At 49.1% G+C, this 24,438-nt stretch overlaps 1 protein-coding gene across 2 annotated transcripts in view; it reads right to left on the bottom strand.

Moving 5' to 3' along the window:
- The window catches only part of Rims4 (regulating synaptic membrane exocytosis 4), a 58,630-nt gene that overhangs the window by 10,260 nt on the left and 23,932 nt on the right, over window positions 1-24,438 (bottom strand). The window contains exon 2 of one of the 2 annotated variants that reach the window (XM_041670491.1): window positions 10,589-10,727. In XM_041670491.1, coding sequence (XP_041526425.1) covers window positions 10,589-10,727 — 139 coding nt within the window. The remainder of the gene's footprint in view (window positions 1-10,588; window positions 10,728-24,438) is intronic. The other variant, XM_041670492.1, reaches the window with a different exon arrangement.

The following is a 24,438-nucleotide window of genomic DNA, read 5'->3' as shown; positions in this document are numbered from 1 at the left end:
CCCTGGGCCTGTTTTGAAGAACATGGATTCTCTCTAAATGAACTCTATGTCTAGGACATAGAACCTTCTAGACAATCCTGAACCACCTGAGAGTAAGCTTCAACAAACCAGAAGAATGGGGCCTTGACTTTGAGGTCTGTAACAGAAATGATCAATCCTTACTGTGGGCCACCAAAGGCCTAAGGGCATTCACTACCCATATTAATTTATTTGGCTACCTTAAAATCTCTTGGCATACTATTTGTGGACCCATTTTGTAGATCAGCTGGAGGGAGTAGTAGCTACTCAAGTCAGGCAGGTAGTGTCTGCCTCACCCTGTTCTCCCAGCATGCAGCTCTGTACTCTCACCTGGACCACACGGTCTGAGGGCCTCTCTTTGGGCTCTGACAATGCTTTCTGCTTATATGCAGGGCAGAGAGGAAGCCCCTAAGGGTTAGCCCCTCCCACCTCACCCCAGAAACAACATCCAACTGACATAACTGTGAACGTCCTGCAGGTGGGCTGATGGATGGATAACTTGATCTCACATCTTCCACAGCCTCCTCCAGCTTTGGCTGCCTGTTGGGGAAGGGGGTCATAGGTATGACCTCTGCCCTATATGAGCACCTCCCTTTCTATCAGATTTCTTCTCGATCCCAGTGTTGCTTTCTAGGGTGGCCTCCTAGTCCACCTAAGTCAGCTTCAGAAAGAAAGGCTGCCTGGCATTGGAGACACACAGGAAAATCCCTGTGGCTACTATTTTCATTTGGCAGCAGTACCTATTGTACTTATAGAGAAAGTAAAAAATAAACACTCACCAAATGTTTGGAGATTAAAGTGTGCAGTTAACACTTTCATAAAACCAGAGCCCCTGAGTTCTGGTCACTGAAACTGACACTAGAGTCACAGTTGAGATGTGGGTTTTGTTCTGTGGTCCTGGCTTCCCCCATCCTACCTTCCCAGCACCCTGGGGGATCCAAGATCTATTCTGTAAGGAGAATGTGGGCTCTAGAACCGAGAGAAATGGAGAGGTAGTGGGGCCTTGTTGAGTTTCAAGGCAGGAAGGAGTCCAGCCCCCAAATGGCATCAGGCATTCTGCAAACCAAAATTGAAAGTTTCCTCCAGCATCCTCATTGCCTGCTCCTTGATTCCTGGTGGAGTGCAAGCAGACAATGGGGAATTGGCAGGCCTGGTAATTAGCGGTAATTGTTTCTAATATCTGGGCGGCTGCCTGATTTCCCATCCCAGGGTGCCTCGCTGGCTGCCAAGGCACCAAGCTGCTACCCTGAGCTAGCAAAAACAACATCCGTGGAGAGAGAGGCACAGTGCGCCTTGCCCCTGCTGGCCAGAGGATCAACTCCACCTTGGGATTTTCCCCTGGAGGTGTGGGGGGAAAAGTAGTTTAATATATCAGACGTGGTTCTATGTATGCCTCTCTGACTCCCAGCAGGTCACCACTGCCACTGCACTTCGGTTGGGGATCTTAACCCGTTAACAAGATCACTCTGCTAGGTGCCCAGTGTGCCTTGCCATGTCGGTTGTACATGTTTCCAGGCACTACGCAGATCTGTTAGCAAAGGGACTTGAGAGAGCCTGCCGACTGGAACATGTTTCGCACATGCTATGACACAGAATGGTCCTTGTGTGTAACAGGAGCTCAGTAAATGTTCCTGGCCAAACTCCCGAACTAGCGGAATAAAGGATAGCGATTAAGATTTGCGGCATGATGTGCACCTTATATTCCAGTGCTGGGCAACACGGGTAAAGCTTTTTACATTTTTAATTGCATTGATTTGTGTGTGTGTGTGTGCGTGCATGCTCGTGCACATACACACGTGAGTGTGCGTTCACATATGGCACCAGAGTGCATGTAAGTCAGCGAACAACTTGCATGGTGAGCCCTGGAATTGAACTCAGGTGTCAGGCTTGGCAACAAGTGACTTTATCCTCCAAGCTGTCTTTCCAGCCTGTCTGGGCTAAAGTCTCCTCTTATATCAAGTGAGAATGAAGAGTTCCTGTCTAGCTGAATCGCTGGGGAGCTTGGGTAGGATATCCACACAGAGCTGCTCCTGAACCAGTCACAGCAAGACATCATGTCTGCCCATCCCTACTTCCAGCTTGGCACAGTCTGGTCCTTCCCGTTCCGGCATGGCAGCATCTGGATGCCTGGGACCGAGCAGAGGCCATGGGGATAGCGGAAGGACCTTCAGGAGCCAGTTCCTCCCGTGCCAGCGCAACACAGGCAGAGGCAGAGGCTTGAAACACAATTTCACCCACTGTTCACTGGCCTTTTATTTTGTTTTAATGGTGAAATGAGATTTCCTGCAACTCAAATCCTATTAGTTTTGTTTCTGAAGCGCAATCCATTTGTCTTTGATTATTAACCTTTGAGCTTAGCTTGGACCCTGTGTTCTTGGTGGTTAAAGAAGTAATTGAGTAATTTACAGGTTCGACTCTATTCTCTTTTCCAGTTGGATCACCCGACTTAATGGCATCAGAAATTAAAAGGCTGAGCAGCCCTTGTGGTGATTACAGGCTGTGGTTCTAAAAAGTTCTGGAAGCCCATTCTCTTGCCCATTTAATCACTGCCCGCTGCCTGCTCCACACATGTCCATCCAGCCAGTCACCTCCCCGCAGATTTAGCTCACTTACACTACAACAGTTCCGCTGTAAGGCAAAGTGTGCATCCCAGAAACGACTAAGGAGAGAAAAAAAAATCCTGCAGTGAAGATCAGAGGTTATGAAGAAAATGGGTCAGTGTCACATAAAAAGGTGTGTGTGTGTGGTGTGTGTCGGGGGCGGGGGCAGGAGCCTGGTAAATACGGTATAGAGTTTAACACACATTAAATGGCTGAGAAGGGCTTAAGTATTTCAATAAATTTGGGGCTGCACCTTGCCGCGCTGGAGATGGCTGGCAGTGTGGAAAGGGCTGCCCTCTGTGATCTGTTGTGAAGCCCTAGAGAGGCTGGCTGAAGCCAGGTGGGGGCATTGTACCACAGCATATCCTGTTAAACCGGAGGTGCCTCGGTGTTTGGAGGTGTGTGAATTCCTAGGTGAGAGTAGCCGTCCTCGTTCTCCTTCTGTTTCTGATAGCCGAACCCTTGCCTGACTGAGCAGATGCGGAACCCGGGTGATGCTCCGATTGCTCCTCAATACTTCAGTCGCACTGTGACAAATTCTAGTTTTCAAAACAAGCACGGTTGCAGAATTGACCGGAGGCTAAGAGACACTGGGTCACATGATCTAGACTGCAGCTCTCAAGGAGTCAAACTTTTCCTGCCCACTCCCTGAGAGTGGGTGGGGGCTCCTGCTTGGGGCCAAGGATTTGCTTTTCTTTCTTGACAACCTGTCACGAGCCAAGCCTGATACTATCAACTGATTCACGTTAACCCGTTTACTTCAACACCTTTATAAAACTTGATGAACCTTACCACCAATGTCTGTTCTAGAGAAGGGTAAAGCAAGGCACAGAACAACAGGAATCCAACCAGGATGACTTGGCTAAAAGGAGGCTCATCTGAGATTTGAACCCTAGTTGTCTGGCTCCAGCATCCAACTTCTTAACCCTTAGAAGACATGGTTGACCCCTATTATGCCCACGGTACTGATTCCCAGATTTCTCCTGGATATCAAACCTCATGGATGCTCAACTCCCTTAAAGAAGACGATGTATTTGCATATTGACTGTGAGCAGTCTCCTGCATGCCTAGATTACTAATGACTAACACTACACAAATTCTATGCAAATATCTGGTCTTACTATCTGGTTTAGGAGGAAATGACAAGAAGAAATGTATGCATGCTATACATGTTTAACACAGGCAATATTCCATCCAGATATTTTCTTGATGAATGTCTGAATCCATGGATGTGGAGGCCCCAGATAGGGAAGGCCAATGGAACTGTCTTCATGTCCCCAGAGCAGAGCCTGTGGATTTGCAGTTCAAGCTCTGGGATCAGGCAGGCCTGGGGTTCACCTTTCCAGGCCTTTATTTTCTTTATAGTAAAACAGAAAGAAGTAACTCTGAGTATTAAATGAGCTAGATTCCTGGGGCAGAGTCTGACATGGTCAAGTGCTCAGCAAAGCCTAGTGCTTACAAAACAAGAAAAAAACTAACTGCTTTCTCCTAGCCCAGGGTCACACCCTCCACTAGTAAGGTCGACTCTGTTAAGCAGGACAGGTGCGGGGGCAGGCGGGAGGGGGGTTCTTGCTATCTGTTGAACTGCTGAGCTTTTGGTGATCACACACCCCAGGTCTGGGTTGTGATGACCCTGTCATAAGCTCACAAGCTACTTTCCTAGGCTGTGGGCAGAGTGACCCAGACACCTCAGAAGAACAACAGACAGAAGGAAGAGGCAGCTGGGTGCTGGATGCCAGGTCTGGGAGCTGAAAGAGAGAATGCTGAGTCCCTGGCTTTTGGGAGGTGAAGGGGAGAGAGAGGACAGAAAGGAGTGGGATGTGCATCTGCTTCTATCATCTCTAGTCTTCAAAGTTTGAGGACACCAACAGTGGGCCAGCGAGGAAGGCACTGAATTTAGTGTTTTGTGGGACAGACAGTGGAGAGTGCTATGGTTGGAGAAGCCAAGGGTGTGCAAGCTGCTGACCCAGCCAGAGAAATGGCAGACTTGCGAGCCATCCATTCCTCCCGCCCATGCCCAGAGCAGACATTGCTAATCAACTTCAGCATCCTGACCAGGCCTGAATTTGGCTCCATAATCCTCCTCAACACAGCGTTGCTGGGGGTCACTACAGTTCAACTGGCACATGAGCTGAAGCAATGTGCTAGCTCCTCCCTGAGATCTGGAGGAGCGAGTCAGAGGGTGAAGAGGGGGTAGGGACAGGAGTGCGGGTTGAAGAGCCATGGATGCTGAGACAGAAGGTTCGGGGAGGTGGACTGAAAAAGGCTGGGCGAGGTCAGCAGCTGTAAGAGCAGGATGGCAGACTATGGAGTCTGGGCCACAAATAAGACTTGCAGGTATTGAGGTAAGAGCAATGGGAACCTCAGCGAGGGTCCTCACGAATAGGCATGGGAGGAATGGATGATCCAAGAGACCATTAAAATGGGCACATCACTACAGGTTAGGTAAGGAATAAGGGAGAGGGAGTTTTGGGCTGGGTGGCTGGGCAGTTTGGGGGTCCTGTGCACTCAATGTGATAGATTCTACTGATCTATCTGCCACTTCTAAGGCCACCCCTTGTGTGCCTTGCCCATGTTTCTCTGGACCCTCAAGCATTTCTCTAGTCCCTTGACCATAGAACTACAGAAAGAGCAAGAGACCAAAAGGGGAGTTGCCCGGTTAGTGGCAGTTACCCGCTGAGGTTGCACGGAGTAGCCTGCTTGTTGCTAGCTGCCAGGCTCCCCCTAAGGACTGAGCAGCCCATAGAGGAAGCTGGTGCCATCAAACACCTCCCCTGCCCAGTCTCTCACAATATTTTTCAGAATCCCCTTCGAAGTAAACCTTTTCCCATTAAATGCACATATGAGGTCTGGTTGGAAGCATTTTAGACCTGGGGGCAGGGGTGTGGGATATGTGCATGTGTGTGTGTGTGTATGTGTAAAGTGTGGTATATTTGTAGGGATATGTGTGTTTAGGTATGTGTGTGTGTGACATGTGTATATGGGGTGTATGCGTGGTATGTGGCATATATGTGTGATGTGTGTAAAGTTGAATGTGTCTGGCGTGAGTATGGTATGTGGACTATGTATACATGGTGTGTGTGGTGTGTGGTGTATGCATGTATGTGTATAGGTGTGTGCATAGGTATATGTATAGATGTGTGTATGTAGGTATGTGTATGTAGGAGTGTGTAGGTATATATGTGATATAGGTATATGTTTCTAGGTATGTGTGTGTAAGTGTCTGTGTATCTACAGGTGTGTATGTGTAGGTGTGTGTAGAGGTATGTGTGTGGGGTACGTGTATGTGGTATAGGTGTGTGTGATATGGGTGTATTTATCTAGGTATGTGCAGGTATAGAATTGTGTGTAGGGATGTGTGAATGTAGTATAGGTGTGTGTGTAGAAGTGTGTGTGTGTGTGATATAGGTGTATTTATGTAGGTGTGTGTAGGTAAAGATTGGTGTGCAAGGATGTGTGTATGTGGTATAGGTGTGTATATAGATATGTATGTGTATGTGATATAGGTATACGTGTCTAGGTATGTGTGTATGTAGGTCGGTGTTGGTCTGTGTGTAGTGTGTAGTTGGTGTGAGTTAGTATCATCGAGGCTCTTTCTCAGGCTTGAACTCTAGCTTGTACGCTTTCCTGCTCTGATGCTAGCCCCTCCATTCTTAACAAATAGAACTCCTATCGGGATGAGGAAGAAAAGGAAGGTCTTTCCAAGCTCCAGAAGATAACACACAGCTTGTATGACATGTTACATGCCGAGTCCTGCAGAGGAGGAAGATGGAGGGATTTTGTGTCCTCTGCCTCCAGAATCGGTAATTAAATGAGAGAAGGGGTTGACTAATTGGATAGGTGCCGGACATGAATCCCAGCTCAGCTGTTTCCTTGCCCTGTGACCTTGGGCGAGTTACCCCCAGCTTCTCCTCATCTGTAAGTGGGGCTATTAGCATTCACACCACCATCCAGCTGTTCTGGGGATTAAACAAGACAACACAGGTCAAAGCCCTTGGCACAGTGTCTGTGCAATGCTCTCTGCAGCGGTCACACAGTGGCCGCTATGGCCGTTAAGCCAGGGTGTCTTGACACACCAGCTGGGCATCTTGGTGTCATGTGGCTTCTGATCCAATGGTGTGGGTAGACAAAGGTTCTGTAACAAGCACCCAGGGGTTACTGGACTATGGTCCACTCTTTGAACAGCAAGGGATAAGTCGCTGGTATTTTGCCGCCTAACCTACAGCATACTCACAGGCAGAGGGCTAAGTTGCATGCATTTCTCTACCTGGGCTCGCAGCTTGGCCGCCATCTTCATACCTGCCCTTTGTATCGGTTTCTAGATGAGTGGCCAGTGTCCTACAGCGGAAATCCCTGAGGACATAATTTCCCTGATGGCCAACTCGACTGTCTGGCATACTACAGGTGCCTAATCACATGTGTTGACATGGAAACTCATGTGGGAAGCCCCTCTGCTTTTACATGCCTAGTAGCTGGGTGCTCGGTGGTCTGATCCAAAAGTGCCAGGGACAGCGGCTTTGTGGGGCTCCTCAAGTGATGCTGGCTTCCTGTGAGCATCTGCTGGCTGGCAAGAGTCCAAGGGGTAGGGAGGGGAGGACACTCACACCCCTTCCTGTTTCAGAGCGGGGCGGCTGGGTCTGAGCAGCTTTCTAAACTCCTAAGGAATGGAGGGAAATGACCGTAGATGAATACTGCCTGTCCCTTTTTCACCCAGGCTCCAGGTGAAGTGGCAGCACCTGGTTGGCCTCCAACAAGATTCAACCCCTTCTGGATTTCTAGCGGTTGATAATTTTGGGGTGGCTTCGTAGGCTGGTGATGCCACCAAGGACACAACATCCCCCACCTTTCTCCTTTCAGACTAGGCATATGATATATTAAGTAGTCGTGTATCTATTATCCTCTGTCCCCACTGCTGGGACTAGAATCTTCCAGACGACCTTTGATCCTTCCTTGGTTTGGTTCAATCTCCCCAAATTTTATTGGTCACTACAGCCAATACCTGCTCGGTGCTAACTTGCACTCTGTAGACTCATTTGTATCCGGGAGGGCTCACGCTATCTGCTAGGAGGTGACTGACCGCAGACAGCAAAGGACACAGCTCACAGTGACTGAATTAACAATAAACAATGATGACAAGGACCACCATCACTGTCAGCTGTATGCTGACCATTCTTGTAGGTGCTTCCCATACGTCCACTCCCCCTCACCCCTGCTCTCTGTGCAGTCCCCTCTATCACTGTCCCCTTTGTCCTGTTTGTCCCCCCTGGACAAATGGCTCAGGGAGGAGGCAACTTCCCCCAAATCTGCGTGGCTACTAAGAAGCACAGACCATAGATCTGGGCTGCCCGACTGCTGAACCTATTTTGACCCTGTCTATAATGCAGTTGGACGCTCTGGTTCCTGTAATCATATTTCAGCAAATGACAGCCAGAGCCCCTTCCTATCCACAAGCAGGCAGTACCTCTCGTCTTTCTCACGAAACCTTCCTACTATGCTTCCCTTGTGGGAGACCCATGAGGGACTGAGCCTTTCTTTTCTTTTCCACGATGTAGGACTGCAGCTTTGATACGTCAACTGCCACCCAGGGCACCACACTGCTTCCCCGGGGCCTGGCTTTTTAAATCTCCTGAGGCCAACATTATGTTTTCTGGCCTAGAGGTCACAGATGTACCCAAGGACAGACACCTAACATGCCAATAGCAGGGACAAGACTGAACTGGACTGGCACCGGTGAGGAGGCAGGCACTACTCCCCGGATTCCTAGATAATTTTTTCCAAGCTTGGCTGCCCTGCCGAGAGTTTCAGGTCACACAAAACGCTGGCTGTTGCCCTCCTTCTCTCTCCTAGTCCTTTCCCCCTCTTATTTCTTCTCCTCTCCCTTCTGCTGTCCACCCCTCTTCCCTCCCACAGGAAAGTCTCCCTTGAGGTGGGTGGAACAACAGCTCTGCCAAGACTGGGCCATTCATGAGGCCGGAAATGCTCAGTACGGGAGGGTACAGGAGGGGTGAGGATGGGTGGGGGCAAGGCTTTTAGCCAGCAGGAGTCCCAGCTGAGGCAGACCAGAGAAGAAGGGCAAAGGCTGAACCCCCCCTACCCCACACTGGCTGAAGTCTGTACCCAGTCCCCAGCTGTGAGGAGCAAGCCACTCAGCCAGTGCAATCCAGCAAAACAAAGTGTTCTGTTTCTTGCCTTATCCAATACAGCTGCCACGAACCACGTGCTGCCATGAGGACCTGAATACAGTTAGCATGACGGAGAAGCATGGTGGGCTGTTTAATTTCAGTTCATTTGCATAGCCATGTGCAGCAGACAGCTGTACAGACCATATTTTCCCCAAGCCTCAGTTTCCTCGTGTGTAACGACAGGGAATGTGACACCCCAGGTCCCTTCCTTGCCCCAAAGGACAGTTGGAAAAATGAAGCAATGTGGTAGTGTGTAGAGTGACCTCCAGCTGGGGTCAGGACTCCTGCGTTCCATAGGTGAATGGCCGTGTGGCCCTGGGCAAGGTCCCAAACCCCTCTGAGTCCTGGACTGTCTGTCCAGTATGGAGTCACTTTGAATCTAAGATTCTTAGCCAGGAATTCATGGATGGGCATGAAGGGAATCTAGGAAGAGGTTTGTGTGACTCGTGTGTGTGTGTGTGTGTGTGTGTGTGTGTGTGTGTGTGTGTGCGCGCGTGTTCATAGTGCAGGTGTGTTCATAGTGGGAGGCAAACCCCAAATGTCCCCTAGTTTTCTAAGGGCCCCATGAAGGCAAAAAGTCCCTAGCCTAGATCGGACCCTCCAGAAGGCTGAAAAGCTGACTTCCTGGGCGCCCTCCCAGACACATTGATCAGGTGTCTGGGATTCAGGGCCCTGTCATCTGCATTGGTAACACGTACCCAGATTCCGGTGTGCAGCCCCAGAGGAAGCCCTGGCCAGAAGCCAGACAGCATGGCCTTCTCAGGACTAGACATACATGAGTCTTTATCAAGCCCTAGTTTGTATTTTTAAAACCCAACTGGGATTTAAGAAAAGGAAACAACAATGATGTAATACTGAACCCCAGCGACTCCTTCCTCTGGGTTGTCTTTCAGCGCTGGTATACAGTTGGTGTCAAGCACTGTCCTGTGCTTTTTATACACACCAGCTCAGGATTACAAAGATTGCAGAAACGCTTAATCCTTGAACGTCTGTGTCTGCTTTCTTCTGCTGCCGTGACCCAACCCTGTGACACAGCTGCTTAGTGGAGAAAGGACTGATTTCAGCTGGAGGTCAAGGGTACGGATCACCAGGATCACCACTGCAGGGAGCTGGGGCAGCTGCTCGGGGCCGCCCACAGCCGAGAAGCACAGGGCCACAGCCGGGAAGCACAGGGCCACAGCTAGCTTTCTGTTTTTCAGACAGGGTCTCAATATATGGCCCTGGCTGTCCTGGGACTCAATGTAGACCAGGCTGGCCTCAAACTCGCAGAAATCTTCCTGCCTCTGCCTCCCGAGGGCTGCAATTGAAGTCACGTGCCACCATGTCTTAGCTTTCTCCTTTTTCCATGTGGTCCAGGACCCACACGCAAGGAATGGTGCTGCCCCCTTTGAGTGTGGATCTTCCCAGCTCCATTAAACCAACATAACCCTCACAGGCATGGCTAGAGAGACGTGCCTGGAGGCCCAGGTGATTCTCTATCCTATAAAATTGACAGCTAATAGTAGCCATCACAATCCCAAGGTGGTTGATGCTATTGTATCATTTTACAGATAAGGAAACTGAGGTTCAAGGATGTGCCCTGGACAAGGTCACACAGCTTTAAAGTGGCAGAGTTGGGATTAAGCATAAAACCAAGGCTCTGCACCTTACTGACTTCATCTGAAGGCATAAGAGGCTAAGCCAACATCCCACCGGCCCAAAGACTAAGGGAGGCTTGCTTAATGCCCGCCCCCCACCGCGAAGACTGGGATCAGGAAGGCCACAGGAAGGCTCAGGCCCCACACTCACTTGCCCTCCGAGCCATAGCTATTCATGCTGTCCTCGATGGACTCATGGCTGGCTTGGCGCAGCGTCCGGCTGGGCATCTCCACGGCCAGTCCCGTCTCTGTGCTCCTCTGAATGGCACCCTTCAGCCTCCGGCTGTCTGCTGTTGAGCACAGGGGCCAAGAGAGATGGGGAGAGACACAGGGAATAAGAGGGACAGAGAAAGAAGTTTTCTGGTTAGCGTTTCAGCAGCTGACAGCAGCCAATCCTCAGCCCTAACCCCGCCCACCGTTGCCCTTGGTCCCGCTGGCTCAGCTGTACCCACTCTCCCTGGGGCACAGGGTGTTCTTCATAGGAACCCAGCACGCAACGCCCTCTGGAGCTTTGTTAATGAATAGGCTTATTGGCATACTTCTCCAATCACCCCCTGGTCCTCTACAGATATGGTCTTAGGCACCTACTATAGGCCATACTCTTTCTGGTATGGCCAGGGCTTCTTAGTGCCAGAGTGTCTGACTGTGAACATCCTGCCATGTTGCTGGTCCTGTCTTGTCCACTCTGGAATCCCTAGCAGTGTCCCTAGCCCTTCACACTAGATGCTAGTAGCGCCCCAGCCAGGTCGTGCCAATCAAAATGTATCCAGACATTACCAGCTATTCCCTAGAGAAGAAATTCACCATCCCTGAGGACCAATAAGATCACTGGCTTTGAAGCCACTTGGCAGGACTCAAATCCTGAATGCCTTTCTCATTGGCGAGAGAGGGCATGAAGTACTCAGCCTTCCCCCCCTGGGTCTCCATTTGTCTATCTATAAAATGGGAGAGCTGCGGGGTAATGGTGAAACAAAAGACCCTTTGTGGTTGGAATTCCTTCCCATCATGCCTTTCTTTATCAGCCACTCTTTAGCATCTATCTTTTGCTACAATGCTTTCTGTCTGAAGATCTCTGGCCAGCTCCTTCAACCCAGCCCCTCTACAGCCAGTACCTCTGCCTAAGAGCCTGTTCTCTGTCTCCTCCTGGTGCTGACCACTCAGTGTGGTCCCGTGCTGGCTTTTTATTGGCCAGCTTCCACAAAGGTGTGGTCATTACTGGGAGCCTCTGAGCCAAGAACAGTGGTCACTGTGGGTGTCCAACAGGTGACCTCTAGATAAACCACGGTGCTCCAAGGAGTCCATAAAGCTGAGGTTCCTATTCTCCCCGCTTCAGTGTGGAGGACAATGGCACACTTCAGGGACTGGTCATCAGATCCAGTAAGAAGGAGCAGGAATATGTCTCCAGGTGGTCCTCAAAGCCCCATGGCCTGGTAATTCATGGAAAGCCTTACCTGTCCCACAGGGACTATGGCTCACTATGGATGGGGTAGATTCTTAATAAGAACTTTCCCACAGCACTCCAGAATCTGGAGATAGCCTGGGGACCTCAAAGACTTCATCGGTACTCACTGACTGACCCATTGGGGAATGCAGCCATGTGAGCCCTGTCTGCATCTTGCTGCCAGGTAGGTCAAGCCACCTCTAGTCTGAGCTGGCCTCTTCCCAGTACTATAATGGCATCACAGCATCTCAACTCTGAGTGTCTCAGATGCCCATGTAGAGAGCTAGCAAAGCCATGTATGTTTGCCAAAGTGTGTGCTCACATGTTCCTGTCTTCTACATGTGTCCTTGGTGTACTGATACAGAAATGCCTGTATACTCAGAGAAACACATATGACTAGACACGCGAAGATGCAAGGAATCCAAATGTCTATAGATGTGTTTCTACCTGTGGCTAGCTGCTGTCTGTGTTATCTGAGTGTCTGTGTGTTTCTGTGGGTCTCTAGCCACTGTGTGATGTGTCTGAGGTAACTGGGTACACCAGGCGTGCATCCTTAAAAGGTCCCTGTCCACCCACTGGAGAAAGCACACTGAAGAAGCAGCAATGTGCATTTCCCTGATGTCACCCGGTGTCTTACAAACATACGATGGAAGTGAGTTCCTATCTCTCTGCATTCAGAACCAGAAACATCAGGTGACAGAGGCGTCCCTCTACAGGTGAACACATGCAGACAAGTGCAGTCATGAACAGAGACAAACAACCCCTCCCTGAGGCTTCGGACCCACGATCAGGCACCTGTGGTCATGTTTCAGACCCCTCCCTAGTCATCTGATCCCCATCCTGAACTCTGTGCCCCGCCTCCATGTCACTGTCACGGACTGACACAGAGTCACGCATGACAAACAGCTCGATCTCCAGGGCTGAGGAGGCCAGGGTGTAATTTTTGTCTGTGACAGCCAGTGGCCCTCAAGGAACCTCACACTCAGGCTCCTCGGCCGCATGCCAGCTGGACTCAGGAAACAGGGAGTCTGGCTCTTTAGGAGGATGACCAGGCAGTGGCCATGAAGACCAGACTGTTACTCATGGAGCTCATAAGGGGTTAATGATGAGATGTTTGCCACCATGCCTGGTGGTCAGTAGAGATGGGGACTAACTTAGGACACCAATTCCTTGACTGGCTGAGCTGGAGCTACGGATGCCGTCTTTCCTTGACATCATCTTTGATGGTCTCCACCTGCCTCTGGCCATTGCCTCTGTTGTTCACAGCCCCACTGGCTTCTACACATTGGGCCCTTATCAGCCACACATTCTTGGGGGAATCCCCCCCCCCCCCCCCGCCATCAGTGGCTCATTACTAGCCCACAGCCTCAGAGCCACTCTATGCAAATGAGCCCTACACTCAAGTCGCAGCCCCTAGGCCTGTGTTTATTGCAACTGCATTCCATCACCATACAGAGGAGAACTGGGCCCCTGACTCAACCTAAAGAAAGCTCAGTCTGCTATGGGCTTTCTTCTTCTAATAAGATTCTAATCCACCCCCCTTCCAAGTTCAACACCCCCCCCCCCGAATTACACAGGCTCTTCATTCTCATCCATTGTGTTCCAGGGCTTGCAAAGTCTTTGTCCCTTATACTACATATTCCCTTCCTTGTCCATCTTCACAGCTGGGCACCCCTGCTCCCTCAAGCTTGAACTCTAAATGGCTTCTGAGCCGCTCCCAACCCACCACCCACAAGCCATTAACGGACTGAAACACCACTTCAGACCAAGGCACTCCACTCTGGCTAGTCCACGCTACACAGGTAATCACGGAAGAGCACAAAGCTGTGCACACAGGGGTTCCCCACCGTTCTGTTCCCATCAATGAGATGCTGGAGTTAACTGCCCATCGATGGAGGACCAGTTAATTAATGAAGCATCGCCACAATGAAAGGCCGTGTAACTGCTGAAAAGACTTAGCTACATCCACAGCGCCACAGAATGGCTCCCTCGGCATACTGGCAAGTTAGAAAAGCAGGTTGCAGGCCGTATGTAAAATGTGGTGCCATTTCTGTAAAGCTATAGATAGCTGTGCATGCGTGCGTGTGTGTGTGTGTGTGTGTGTGTGTGTGTGTGTGAGAGAGAGAGAGAGAGAGAGAGAGAGAGAGAGAGAGAGACAGAGGGAGAGGGAGAGAGAGAGAGATTGAGCAGCTCATTTTTATATTTATTTATATGAACAGAAAAATCTAGGAAGACATGAGCTAAAAAGCCAATGGTGAGTAACCGTGGGGTGGGGCTGTCAGAAGGAATGTGTACAAGATCATTTTTTTTTTGTAACTTTTTAAGGATACGTGCACAGACTGTAAGTGCAGAGCCTGGTGAATTTTTTTTTTACAAGCTAAATAAAATTGTATAATTAGCATAGATTCTAAAACAAACAACAACAAGCATTCCTAGGGCCTCAAGGAGCCCAGCACCTTCGCCAGCAGCTTCCAGGGGCAGCCACCACGCGGGGTCTCTAATGGCAGCAATTGCCTTGGCGTGGTTCTCACCATTACATAAGGAGCAATGCTTTTCTGGGGAGAAGCAGCTGCTTTCTTCTGCGCGCTTCCACCTTTGAGATCCGCGCACGCTGCTGTTCGCAGTGGCTTGACACAACTTGTTCACACGCTGTTTTGGGTGGGGGGCTGTTGCTGGCTTTCCGTCAAGTGTGAGGCTGTGGATGAGTGGTGTGGCCAGGGCTGTTTTGGTGGAAGGTGCTCTGGCAAAGGGGGGATCTGCACCTGCGACTTTTGGAAATGTACCTGAGAGGGAAGCGCTGGGTCACAAGGTAGATATTTGTTCCGCTTTAGCTGACTCTGCCAAATAGCTTCACTGATTTAGACTTCATCTAGTCCACTGGGGAGGAGATTTTATTCCTCTTTTGTGTGCTTATTTGCCATTTGGATTTTTTTTTATAGTTAAATGTATTAAGTCCACAATATAAATGAAAGTAAAATACAAATATATTCATAAATAGATCACAGCTCTAACCATGCATGACCTTACTCCAAACCCTAGAACGGCTCTTCCCGTCCCGACAAATTAAATATAATCACTGCGCCTGAGACGCCACCGCGCCCTCTGTACCCGTTCGCTCACAGCTCCCTGCCTCCCTGTTTCCCTAGCTTGTCTGGGCTCTCCGTGCTCTCTGTCTGTCCGCGTCCATCCTAGAACTTCCCCATCTTGGTTCCCTCTCCTCTCCTTTCTCCCCTCCCCCAACTTTGGCATCACTCAGAGTCTATCCTTGACAGCACCTACGCCACTCTATGGCGGCACTCTAGATCCCGTTTTGTCATAGACTGGGAGTGACAGCACAGAACTCTTAGAGGAGTTGTGAGCGTCGCCTGTCATAGGTTACGGTATGGCACGGACAATACAGCCACAGTCCCACAGCGCAGGAAGCCACCTGCAATGGGTCTGTACCAGACTGGCATTGCCAACAGCCAATAGTAGACCCAAAAGAGGCTGACAGAGCCCTGATCCTTCCTGCAGAATTATTGGCTACTGGTGGGTTCTGAGAGAGGGGCACCCATTCTCTCAGCTGTGTACCCAGGGATTGGTCCACACTCATGGTCACACAGATGGGTCAGGTTAAACTCAGTAGGTCACATGAATATACACACAAGACATGGGTATAAGAAAGGGACTTTGAGGGGGAGTGGGGGTCCCCGGGAAGGGTGGAAGATGAGAGAAGATAGAGGTAACAGCAATCAGAAACCATTATAACTGTTTATGAAATTGTCAAAGAACAAGTTTAATAAAAGATAAAATAAATGTAATCATTTATGTGATAATGTAGCAGGACTCCACCGTCTGGAAATTCTAGGGACGCAGGTTGGCACTCAATAAGGGTGGCTGTCACCAGTGCAGCATTGCTGTCACGTCACTGTAACCATGAGATAGCTGCCATTCCACTTCACACAGGGGGCCCAAGAGCGACTTCCACCGGGTGTGGGGGTGCACAGCGGCGATGCTAGAAGTCGGGACAGGCAAGCAGAAGAACTGCAAATGTGTGGTTAGCTTAGTAACTTTCCTGCGGACACAGACACTCCCGCAGCTGCCAAACCCAGTCTTTCTGATTCCCACTCCAGGTGTTGTGTGTGTGTGTGCATGTGTGCATGTGCATGCGTGTGTGTGTTTTGTGTGTGCGTGTGCATGTGTGTGTGCGTGTGTGATGGTATATGTGGAAATCAGGAGTCAGTTGTTACGTCTGCCATGTGGGGCCTGGATCTTGGCCATAAACACCTTTACTTGCTGAGTCACCCTACTGGTACCCTCATTCAGATTCCTTCTTTAGTTAAGATTGATTTTTATTATTTTAATTATGTGTAGGTGTGTGCATGTGTATGTGGGTATGTGCACATGAGTGTAGGTGCCAGCAGAGGCATCAGATTCCCCTGGAACTGGAGTTATAGACAGTAATAAGCCGCCATGCAGGTGCTAAAAACCAAACCTAGGTCTTTTGGAAGAGCAGCCAGTGCTCTTAACCACGAAGCCATCTCTCCTGCCCTAAACAAGCCACTGAGCTGGATTCACCGGCCTCTACCACAGAGTTCAAAGCCATATCTTCCAAGGAGACATTTTTACCCAGATCCTTGAGTTGACACCTAATCTCCGCCTCTACTGGAGCGTGTTGGAGCAGGGTCCTGCCAGCCCCACGTTGCCAGTGTGAGCTCAGTCCACACCTGCTTCTATGCAGCACCAAGGACACCACCCAGTTGCTCACCCCACTCAACCTGTGTTTCACCAGACTGGAGTAAAGACAAGACCCCAAGAAAACGACACGTCTCCAGCAAGGGACTGTTATTCCTTGCTCATACCCAAACAGGAACAGGCTTACTGCATATTCTTCTAAGAGCGTTTACAAAGAGCAAGAGAATAATAATGACAAATTATGAGAGCAGACGCAATTATTTTTGGCTGTTACCCTGTTCTTTGCACTATTAGACATGTAATTCAATCTACGATGCCTACGAGAGGCAAGCGTTATAGCCTAATTTTACAACAAGGAAACAGGCTTGGAGCCGTTCAGTAACACATCCAAGGCATACACCAGGCAAGCTGGAGCACGTGTGAGGCCAAGACCAGAGTGGGAACAACAGACCCTGCATCCTCAGCCACTGAGGTCTTGGGTGGAGGATGGAGGTGGAGGAGGGAGGGTGGCGAGCTACTGCTCACCTTGGCATTTCATTGCAGGTGAATGCCGCCAGCTTTGTTTTCCACACAAGGAGGCTGAAGCTGAGAAAGGTCACATGGCACTGTCCCAGGTCCCTAGGCCCTCCGTCTCTAACCACCACTGGTCCTCCAACTAGTGTCTAAATCTCTGTGTGTGTGCACTGTCGGCCCACACAGCAGCCTGTGAATCCCAAGGTACAAGAGCTCCAGGTGACTCCGTTAATTAAAACCAGGACGAGAGAAACACCAAGGCCCTGGCACATTGCTGCTTTTTCTGATGGTTGCTACCCCCCTCTGTGGCCAACCTCTCCCCAGACTTGATATTTCTAGGATTTAGCTTCCCCTGCCTTACTTGACTGAGCTTTCAAATCCACCTGGAAATTGAAGGCTGAAACCATCTGTGGGGTTCAGAGTGCTGACAGTGTCTCTAAAGACAGACAGAAATCACAAGCCTGGTGACTTCTATGAAGAGCCTACTGCCCCCTCCCTACATTGGCCTAGAACCCCCACCTAGCCAGTCAGCACTTTGACCTAGAGCAATCAGAATCTGTTCCCTTGGTGCCAAATCAGGTTCCATTTGGAGTGACCTTAAGGACCCGCCAGACCAATACCTTCATGGTTCACAGGACAACTGAGGCTACAGGAGGGGCATGCATCACTGGTCATGCTGGTGATGCAAGAACTCGTGCATGGCTCTCAAGCTCTCTGTTCTTTGGTCCACAGCTGCTCACTGAGATTTGTACAGCATCTCTATTGTAAGAGGCTTCTTGTTCGTCCCCAACTACCCAGACCTGAAATAACCATGCAGAAACTATATTATTTGCAGTACTGCTTGGCCAATAGCTTAAGTGTATTGCTATCTAGCTCTTACATTAGAATTAACTCATTTCTATTATTTTATATTTATCACGTGGCTCGTGGCCTACCAGCAAGGTTCTGGCTGGCGGCTTGCTTTTATCTTGTCTAGGGGCTCCATAGAGTCTCCTGATTCCACCTTATTTCTCCCAGCATTCAGTTTAGTTCCCCCCCCCCAGCTCTACTCTGCCCTATCACAGGCCAATGCAGATTCTTTATTCATTAACCAATAAAAGCAACACATACAGAAAGACTTCCTACATTACATCTCCAGGAGGTGCTGGTGTCTAGTGGCCTGAAGCATGGGCCATGTCTCCACAAGCCTGGTTACCTGGGTCCTTAACCCTGGCCCCAGCTGTACCATCAGCTATATGACTTTGGGTAAGTTGCCCCACCAGGTAGCCTCAGCTTCGTCCTCAGCTGTACAAGGTGGTGCACAGCTGTGAGCCCAGCACTCTGGGGGCCGAAGTAGGAAGAGAGACAGTCCAAAGCCAACCTGAGGCCCAGGCTGCAGTGAGATTCTACTTCAAAAAGAAAAGAAAATTGTAAAGGGCTGGAGATGTGGCCCAGTGGGGGAGCATTTAAAAAATACACATAAAGTCCAATACACATTGACCCCAAAACTGAAACACGCGCATACAGATTTTAAAATATCTTTCCGTCATTTTCCCCTTCTACGCCAAATGCTGTGTCCACTACACAACTGTCCTTCCCCACCAGCTCTCCCCTACAGCATGCATGAGTTTTCTAAAGAACACACCGTTTCTTTGATTAGAAACCTTTGAGGCACCCCATGGCTTGCAGAATACTTCAAAGGCTATAACACACCACTTTTCCAACCTGGTCCTAATTTACAACCCCAGCTTTATGCTGTTGATCCATTTCCCTTTTCCCCAGTGAGCTCGACATCCTGGTAGATGGAATACTTCCAAATGCGGTCAGCCACCTCCCAAACTTCTCATATCACCCTGCACGGAAATGTCTTAGGCCCTCTCTTCTTCTCCCTTGGATAGAGTTTTGATTTGCTTTTGAGACAACATCTCACTATGTAGTTTTGGCTGGTCTGGAACTTGAAACAGACACCAGGCTGCCCTTGAACTCACAGAGATACACCTGCCTCAGTTTCTCCATAGCTGGAACTAAAAGGTGTGCCGTGACCCATCACACCCAGCCTGGGGGAAGATGTTTTAAAAGCAATTGTTTTGTTGAATTATAATATACACAAAGAAAAGTATACAAGTATGTAGCATACAGTTCTTAGGAGCTCAGAGCTTAATCAATATTACCTGGTGTACTTACTGGTCTACAGTGTCAGCTGTCGGATGTGGAGACAGCATTTCTAATGCCCAGAAGCTCCCTCTGCCCACATGTAGCTACCTCCCCACAAGAACAGTTTAAGTGTTCTGACTCCTAAGAGCACAGACGGTATTATCCACTATATTGTCGTCAACCCCCACCCCGTGTGTGTGTGTGTGTGTGTGTTTGTGTGTGTGTGGTTTAAGTTTGTGCGGGTCTATGAAGACCAGAGGTCAGTGTTGTGTGTCTTCCTCAAATACTCTCCATCTCATCTTTTGAGGCACAGTCTTTCGCTGAAGCTAGGGCTCACTGATTGGTTAGAATGTCTAGCCAATGAGTTCCAGAGATCTGAATGTCTCTGCCTACCCAGTGTACCTAGAGCTCACTGATTGGTTAGAATGGCTGGCCAATGGGCTCCAGAGATCTGCATGCCTCTGCCTACCCAGTGCTGGCTTACAGATGAGCTCCTCTGCTCTTTACAAATCTGTTGGGATCATCCTCAGGTGCTGTGCACAGTGAGCACTTTATGGCGAGAACTGTCTCCCCAGCCTAGTCTGTAATATCTAGACCCACCTAATCTATTTTCTTCCCTGTCTGGCTTCTTTCACTCAAAATTATACTTCCGAGGTTTGTCACTCCAACAGCTCCATTCACTTTCTATTGTAGCACAATGTGTGAATGTATCAAAATAATTCTCATCCATTCTATTATTGGTGAGCCCTTGGGTAATCTCCATATGGAGATATTACAAATGGCTCTGCCAACACTATTCTTGTACGTGTCTTTTGGTGACCATTTGTGCACAGTTCTGCAAGGCACAAACCTAAGGCTGGAAATGCTGGGCCATAGATGCGGATCTAGAAGGCTCCCTATAGCATGCTCAGGAATGGATAGGTTAACATACAGATTCTCCTTCAGTGGGAAGCAACATTCCAAAGAAATGGCATTCAGTGCAGGGAAATAATGGTGGAAAGACTGTAGATGAATGTCGGCTTGGCTCACAGCTGCATTCTCCAGACAGAAGGTTCGTTAAGTGTACGGAGAGTGGCCAACACGCAGGGTGGGAGAGGAAGGAGTAGACACCAGTCTGGAACCATCTGGCATTAAGTAAACTTAGTATATTATCATTAACCTCTGTCAACTGTTCTCCAGTACCAGGATTTGTCTCTCCCATCTTACGACACACATCCTCAGCATCTCCAGAATGGAGGGGCTAGGTGACTAATAGCATGCAGAAGCTAAATTCTGCAAGAGTTCCTCTTGGTGGAACCAAGTCAGTAGTGGTTCCTAAAAGCCTCAGACACTACTGTGTGTAGGAAGCCAAGCAGCAGCCCCAACAGCCATGGGAACTGTCCATGGTGCCAATAACCAGGTGCAGAGGTCTTGGTGCTCATGGCTGGGGTGGGGGTGGAGGTCTCACAGGGGGGATGATTCTAAGACGGGGAGACATGCCCATCTCATCACACTTTCTTTCCACCAGCTGCCCCCAAAGAATTACATATCAGGAGCTGGAGAAAAGACTCAGAGTGAAGGGAGCCAGCATGAAGACCCGAGTTCAGATCCCAAGCACTCATATAAAACTACAGGTATGGCCATATGCATCTGTAACCACAGGGATGTGGAAGGCAGAAACAAGAGGATCGCTGTGGCTTGCTGGCCACCAGCCTGGCTCCAGGTTCAGTGAGAGATCCTGGCACGACTGTGAGTGACAAAGAGCAGGACCCTGACATTATCCGTGAGGCATTGGTATGAGCACCTGTACACACACGCGTGTGCAAACATTAACAGTAATAATAAAATCCCCTACTTTCATAGGAGATCACATCACCAAGTTGGGCTCACGATTAACCTTACCCCTTCCACTGATGCTGAGTACGGACCATTTTCACAGAAGAGTTGGACCTGATGTGCCAGCCCAAGGTAGTTTTCGTTCACCCAGCAGGCTCTTTACTAATTACCTATTCAGTACCCCAGCCTGTGCTGGAGACTCCCAAGCAGATGAATGAAAACCTAGACTTTGCTGAAACTCTGTGTACCCGAAGAGGCAGACAAGCTAAGGGGCAATTATAACACAAGGTGTTATAATTACAGCATAGTATAGAACAAGGGCAGGGATGTATGCAGAACATTATGAAACCCGGGGAGAGAGATAATTAATCTTACCCCAGAAGCAGAGGTGGGGTCTGGGTTGAAAGCAGAATCGTTTCAATGCTGAATTATATTTAATTGCAAATAAAATATAGTATCTCATTGACCACGCAAACAAAATAGTATCTCATTGACCACGCAAAAAGTACTACGCTCGGGTACAGCTAAAGAGTCTGTCGACACGTGGGAAACATGTGGGAAGAGGGTGGAAAAAAATGACTCAAAAGGTCAGTGAAGGCTGGAAGGTTCACTGCAGAGTAAATACCATAGGGGAGAGGGTTCTCCACTAGCACAGGAAGGAAGGCAGCCAACATGAAAGGATCTTATAGAGAAGGGGCTTTGCAACAGTCACTGGGAGACAGCAGACACCGAAATGATGTCCCTGCCAATGGCTACCTTTCCTCAGGAAGCCATTTCTACCAGCACGCAGGACCAACTGAACAAACACACTGAAAGAAGCAGACTATGGACAAAGGGACAGTCTATGTCTCCGTCTGGCACTGGGAAGCATCACAGGACACACAGCATCCAAGTCTTCCAGGGTTTGCCCCAGACCTGTACTATGAAGGCAGATATCACGCGCTTACCAGGTGCTCCATCTACACCCGCTTACTCATCCCTCATCCAGCAGCCCACTCACTTCCGTCTCGGCAGCACAGGCTCCGGAGCCGTATAGCTGGGTTTAGGGTGGAAGCAGCCTTCTTCTCCTGACCTCCCTTCTGAGGTGCCAGAGCAATCCAGGGCTGGTCCATGCTGGGCAAGTGCTCTGTACTGAATATATCCCCAGCCTAGCATCTGTCACTTCCTGAGAAAACTAAAGGAAGTTACTGAATGTATGGGCCTCGATTCCCTCGTATGGTAAAATCCATCACACACTTTTGTAAAGAGTCAGTGTTATCAGTCGGCTCTCGCTAGGTTATGCTGCGGTAACAGAGGCTCCGAATTTCATTAACTTATAGAACAAAGGTTTAGTTTTTTCCCCATATTCAACATTATTTATGAGTCAGTAGGAGCCCTGTACCAGGATTTACTCTGGGACCTGGGGTGAAGGAGAAAGTCCTGTGTGAGAAATGACACTTCAGTGGCAAGAAAGAGAGACAGGGCCACGGAGAACGGTTTTCAATCACTGTACTTTTCTCTTTGTTTATTTCAAAGGTTTAAAAGATACCTCAAAGAAAAGGGAAAGAAATATGATCGCCCTGATAATGTGAAAAGGCCAAAAGAACAGAGGACGGGGAAGCCTGGGCACACACACTGGAGAGAGAACTCATCTAGTCTCTGAATGACTCACAATGACAGGGCAGCATGCGAGCTTCACAGCAGAGAGCCATGCTAACTGGGAGACAGAGTTTCTCCTGTCCCTTGTGGGGCTGAATCCAATGGCATAACATGCACAGGTCCTGTCACAGCAAGAGAAGGGCATAGAGGAAATTATTGCCATGATTACCAATGACACTGAGTTGGACAAAGTCTTCCCAGTTCTCAGAAACTTGGGAAACTAGCTCTGAGAACTGGGGCAATCTGCCGAAGGCGCCACACCAGACAGTGGTAGAGGCGAAATTAGTGGACACGGAGTACAAATGCTGACAGCAGCTTCCTTTACAAGATTCAGGGAGTCCAAAGGTCCATGAAGACATGAACAGATATGCAAACTGGGGTACAGACATACAATAGATTGTTATTCAGCTATAAGAAAGAATGAAGTAGTGGTGTATGTCACAACATAGCTGAACCTTGACATTATGCTAAGTGAAAAAAGCTACTCTCCTCTCTCTCTCTCTCTCTCTCTCTCTCTCTCTCTCTCTCTCTCTCTCACACACACACACACACACACACATACACACACACACGATCAGTAACTTGATTTACACCATTGCAGAAGCAAATCTATTGAGATAAAATGACTAGTGTTTGCCAGGGCAAGAGTGAGGGGATATGGGAATTGGCACGTGAATACAAAGTATCTCTGGTGGGTAGCAACAATGTTGTACAACTGACTGGGTGACAGTTAATTATCTGTGGGTATACTAAAACCCACAGAACTGTAAACTATACAAACTATACAGGTGACCTATATGGTATGTGGATTATAGTCCAGTAAGAGAGGTGTGTGTGTGTGTGTGTGTGTGTGTGTGTGTGTGTAACATATATCTCTCCATCTATATCATCTCATATTCCAGGCCTAACTTTAACTCCATTCTACACAGACCCCTCAGAGTCAAGGAGATGGTACATGGGGACAAGGAAGGCCTCTGTCAGGGACAGGAAGCACTTTAGCTGAATATGAGGCTAGCTTGTGAACCCTGCTGGTAGGCCAGGTAAGCCTTCATCCCAGAATGCACTTGAACACTAACAGGGACCCAGAGATGAAAACACCCTGATGGGTGGCCTGTATCCATAGGTTGTTCTTCAGTGGCAGGTCCCTGAGAGAAGGACCAGGGGAATCAGAAGATAAAGAAGACAGGAAAGTTTGGAACCAGGAGGTTTTGAACAAGCTATGTCTTATGCCAAGCACGTTTATTAAGAAGTGCCACATCTTATATATGGTTTTCATAAAAGAAAATCAGTAGCAAAACTATCATCCAATAGGACGAAGTTAGCAGGAAGCCAGCTAACCAAGCGATGCTGCACAAGGGAACACAGGATATCTCAAGTAGACAGCGCACATGGTGGCCTTGGGACTGGTAACCACAGCCCCTTGTGGGGAAGAGTAGGCTTCTCAGAATCCGAAGCCACAGCTCCCCCAAGGCCCAGGCCCCAGGCCATTACTGCCCTTGTTAAGCATGTACCTGATTTTTGATAGTTCCTTCTCCATACATCAGGGCCTCATGGAAAGTCCCAGGACAGCCTAGCCCTTAAAAATGGAGAACAAGGATGTGGGGCAGAGGGTGGGACTAGGGGGACAAATTCCTTCCTCCCAACCCACCAAGGTAAGCTGTCTTCTGTGCTTCAGGCTCGCCACCTCCAACCTCCTCAACTAACACATGACCAACTTCCTTAGAGCTTACCAGAAAGCAACCAATTGGAACCAGCTGAGAGCACCTAGCAGCAGCGCCCATGAAAGC

The sequence above is a fragment of the Microtus oregoni genome, unplaced genomic scaffold (genome assembly GCF_018167655.1).
Source record: "Microtus oregoni isolate MIOR12 unplaced genomic scaffold, Mior012 000020F_ref0000438, whole genome shotgun sequence".
In the NCBI taxonomy this organism is placed as follows: Eukaryota; Metazoa; Chordata; class Mammalia; order Rodentia; family Cricetidae; genus Microtus; species Microtus oregoni.
Note: the sequence above shows the minus strand (reverse complement) of the source record. Positions and strands in the feature narration are given on the sequence as shown.